At 45.1% G+C, this 4,766-nt stretch overlaps 1 protein-coding gene across 1 annotated transcript; it reads left to right on the top strand.

Moving 5' to 3' along the window:
* The first annotated feature begins 1,391 nt into the window (after positions 1 to 1,391).
* LOC109748456 (zinc finger A20 and AN1 domain-containing stress-associated protein 9-like) lies at positions 1,392 to 1,808 on the top strand. Its single transcript, XM_020307481.1, has one exon. The coding sequence runs from the start codon at positions 1,392 to 1,394 to the stop codon at positions 1,806 to 1,808; it is 417 nt and encodes a 138-aa protein (XP_020163070.1).
* The last annotated feature ends 2,958 nt before the right edge of the window (positions 1,809 to 4,766 follow it).

Genomic DNA, 4,766 nt, shown 5'->3' with positions numbered 1-4,766 from the left:
CTGATAGAGTTGTCAATGTTTAACGATGTTGATATGATTGTCTGGTCTTGGAAGCGGGAGGGCGGCATAATGTCCGGTTGGAGCCAAATCCGTGTCGCTTTCGAATAGTTGAGGAAGAAGTGATCGATGTCTTGGGAGGTGCATGAACCATTTTTGGAAACCATATATGGCCTTTGGGTGTTATATGCTTGACAGGTCTTGGAAGTAGGACGGCGGCGTAATGTCCAGCTGGAGCCAAATTCGCAGTGCTTTGTGACAGAGAGTCGAGGAAGATGTGAACGGTGACTTGGGAGGTGCATGAACCATTTTTGAAAACCACACATGGGATTTGGGTTCCCCCACCCCAACAATACTATGTTTTTGTTTTTTCTGTAGTTTAAAATAAACTTTTGTTGCCAAAACAAGTATTCCCATCTTTTTCTTAGAAATGTCATACCAATCGTTCCCGCAAAAAAAAATTATCATACCAATCGAATAGCCCCTTCCTACACGACCGGAGTGAACTATATCCACGACGCATACGTGTCCATGATTGTCTGTGCGTTGTGTGGACTACATAGGTTAGTACAAAATGACAATCTTTGGAAGTGAAGGAACCCCTCGCTGCTGCCTACACCGAGGCTTTGCCCGACAACGAGGGAAGGAGGTGGCGCAGCAGAGACAAGCGCTGGCCATGGCGAGGCGACGGCCGTGTCGCCCGATACCGACGATGCGGATCCCTTGGCATTCTTTTTGTGTCCCAGTCATATTCCGGTTATTTCCTTTCCATTTGTCCTTGTGTGTTTTAGCGGGTTCAGGGTGCATATTCGCTTAGCTTCTGACCCACCCGACCCAACTTTCTTGTGGGCTTATGTTTCGAGTCAAAAAGGGCCGATAGAATCAGGTAGTCAAACAAAAAATCGATTGAAAACAGAATTTTGTACAAGTCAATTTTCGTTTGTATTGCAGGGTTCGTTTGATCGTTGGATGAGCATCCAAGCCCAGAGCAAAAATTGACTTACACAAAAACAAATTTCAGTCGACTTACACATAGTTTTAGGATAGCGACGTAGGACGGCCGCCGCTAACTCGTCTTGCCCTTTGCGTTGAACTGACGCTCCGTTTCAGTTTAGCAGTGGTGACACCGCAAGCTGGTCGGGTTCGTTGGAGGTATTGGGCACAGATGCGGATGCCACTCCTACTAGGACTATGATGATTGTCTTCGACCTCTCGCCACCGTTATAAGGTTGCACACCCACGCGCAACCCAGCCCATCAATCAAACGCAACCAAACAGCCCCGCCCCCTCCGTAACCTCGAGCGCTCCATCGCACGAAGATCACGCACGTCTCGGGCTACCGGCACCCCAATACAGATCCGAGGAAGTGTTCGCGGACTACGTACGTAGCGGCGATGGACGCATCGGCGACGGCGCAGAAGCGCAAGTGCCCCGACAAGGAGGAGACAGCCGGCATGTGCGCCAACGGCTGCGGCTTCTTCGGCGCCGCCGCCACCGGCAACATGTGCTCCAAGTGCTACCTGGACCACGTCATCATCGGCACCGCTAACACCGTGGCCGCCTCGACCTGGCCTCCGGAGAAGAAGGCCAAGATTATCGTCGCCGTCCCGTCCTCCGATGGCGCGGGCGCTTCCTCCACCGCAGCCGCACTTGACTCCTCCGTGACGTCCGTGAAGCAGCCACCGGTGGCGGCGAACCGGTGCGCGACGTGCCGCAAGAAGCAGGGGCGGAGCCAGGATTTGAATAAAGGGGGGCCAAGCAGTGGCGGTGCCAGGGGTGTTTTGTGTAGTCAATTGACTACACAGGATTAAGACCAAATCAGTAGAAAACGTCTGAAAAATAATATAGAATTAATCTAAATACAACTACTTGACATCACAATTTTGAATTGACATCACAACTTTGAACTCCTGGCTTCGCCACTGGGGCCAAGCCAACTTGATAAAAATATCCGTTGCAAAAAATAATCAAATGAAACAAGAGTAGTAGGTTGAGAACTTGAAGCAAAGTGGCTTAAAAATTGAATTAATCTTAATGGTGTTTGGTACCGTTTTTTCTCTTCATAACTGCTCAATGGCAATCTCAAAATTAGCTATATTATAAGTTCAACATAGAAATTTTTGGGCTCACAAATAGATAGGAACTCATATGACATAATTTGCATCACGATAATTTATTGGACACGTAAAAGATGTGAACTCATCATAGCATCGCAGATCACACAACAAAACAAGTAAAATCTGATGTATAATTTCAGCACCGAGACAACATGAGAATTGGGAGAGATTAGTAGTGTGATGTTATACCTTGGCTAGCTCGTTGGCTGGAGGCAGGCTGCGTTGCCGACCCACTGTATGAACTAGATAGTGAGCAGCAGAGTAGGGAGAGCAGAGAAATCAAGGACAGGCGGGCGGCAAGGGCATGGGACGGCGGCAGCACGCGCTACTACTATTATTCCGTATTTTTTTATTTCATGTTGTATTCATATACTTTTATATAAATTTTCATACCGTAGCAATTTAGAGAATGATTTTACATTATAATGAATTATTACATCACTGGGAGAAAGAACCGTGGACTAGTTTCAAGTGGATGGACATCCACTTGAAACTAATCCGCGGTTCTTTCACCGAATGATATAATATATCATCATCACAATCATCATCATATCATTAACAACTTATCATCATAATACATCATTGTCATATAACACCTCCTCATGATCATCGTTTTCATCAATGAGACATCACATACAAGTTGGTCACTAGACATAATCACAACTACTCATCATCATCAACTCTCATAAACATATTGTACCTCATAGGACCTACTACATTCTCTTAGGACCTACTATATTATCTTGGGTAAAATAGCATAAAACAAGATAGCCCCTGACTCTCCATTATGGGGAATAGAGATTATCCTTCCAATTCTTGCCTTTCGCACAATGTTGCTTCCAAGAACCTCCTTACGACTGTCCATACATTTTTTTCCATTCTTTGATTATCATGTGTTCACCGGTTTTAGAAATCCGGTATGGACAGGTGAGATTCGTAGGACGACCTGGCTGTATGTTCAAAACATCAAGGCGACCATTCTGATACATCAAATGAGGCACACAATCCATCGGGATTTTCTGTTGAAAAACATAGTAATAACTTCGTAGTTAGCAATGTAGTTCAGTTTTAGAAGTATGCAAAAGATGCAAGGATGTCGTAATAGTAAAAAATCTTACCAGGATATCTCCATGGAAGTTATCGTGGTTCAACACGTGCACTAGTGGCACGTATTGACCATAATTTGGAGGAGTTCGATAAAAGGCATTGTAATTCTCAAGATTAGTACATTATGCGACCAGATGACTTTTCTCATGATAAGTTAACTCAGAGCCATCGGTGTAGTTGGTTCTGTCTACCATCTTCCGCACATTCTTTGAAGAATGAAAGTAAACTATCAATGGAAATAAGCTGTCAACTATTATAAATTAAACAATATAAATTACTTAATAACTATGTTTGAGGAACTCACATAGCGGTAGAATTGGAAGTGTATCAACAAGGACCCAAATGTCCAAATTGTCTTGGTCGATGTCAGGATCACCAAGATCCATGGTGACAAACATACCCTCTTGAAAATCATACATCTTGCAAAGTGCTTCCCAACCCGGGCAACCAAAATGGGATACGCTCTCAGAATTGTATAGATTTACCTCAAAATCCATACCATGATGGGTCCTTAGGTTATTTTTCTTTGTTTCATTCCTCTCATGATCTTCAAAACCCATCCTCTCCAAGACATAGCGTCTTGCATGGCATGGTATAAACTAGTCAAATTGTAAAAGACAAAAATTACACGTTGAAGTAGTAGAAGTCGAGCTTAATTACAAAAAAAACACTTTGCGTCGTAGCTTACCGTATCACAATCGAAGGCCTCCTCGAGCTTAATGTTGAAGCGCCGACCTTCGTCCAGGTGAGGCCTGTCGCAGAAAGCCCGGTTGTCGCCGCACCAGGAGCACTCCCCGGGACCTTCTTCATCCAACGACATTTCCTATGTTCATAATTCAAATATTAAACTTGTACAATTAAAACTCTCAGCTTGTTCATTATTCATCACGGGTTGACTATCGATCTGTCGAGTCTTTTCTTGAAAACTCTCAGCTCACGTGGTGTATTGATACGTCCATTTTGCATCATGCTTTTATATCGATATTTATTGCATTATGGGCTGTTATTACATGTTATGTCACAATACTTATGCCTATTCTCTCTTATTTTACAAGGTTTACATGAAGAGGGAGAATGCCGGCGGCTGAAATTCTGGGCTAGAATAGGAGCAAATATTAGAGACATATTCTGCACATCTCCAAAAGTCCTGAAACTTAACGGAAGTCATTTTTGGAATTAATAAAAAATACCGAGCGAAGAAAGTACCAGAGGGGGCCCACACCCTGGCCACGAGGGTGGGGGCGCGCCCTACCCCCCTGGGCGCGCCCCCTGCCTCGTGGGCCCCCTGGCAGGCCTCCGGTGCCCAGCTTATGCTATATGAAGTCTTTCGTCCGAGAAAAAATCATAAGCATGCTTCGGGAAGAAACTCCGCCGCCACGAGGCGGAACCTTGGCGGAACCAATCTATGGCTCCGGCAGAGCTGTTCTGCCGGGGAAACTTCCCTCCGGGAGGGGGAAATCATCGCCATCGTCATCACCAACGATCCTCTCATCGGGAGGGGGTCAATCTTCATCAACATCTTCACCAGCACCATCTCCTCTCAAA

Source organism: Aegilops tauschii, chromosome 5 (assembly GCF_002575655.3).
Source record: "Aegilops tauschii subsp. strangulata cultivar AL8/78 chromosome 5, Aet v6.0, whole genome shotgun sequence".
Lineage (NCBI taxonomy): Eukaryota > Viridiplantae > Streptophyta > Magnoliopsida > Poales > Poaceae > Aegilops > Aegilops tauschii.
This window is presented reverse-complemented; position numbering and strand designations above follow the sequence as displayed.

Bases quoted from the DNA above. Each gene is read 5' to 3' on its own strand.
- LOC109748456 (XM_020307481.1), top strand. From the start codon at position 1,392: ATGGACGCATCGGCGACGGCGCAGAAGCGCAAGTGCCCCGACAAGGAG.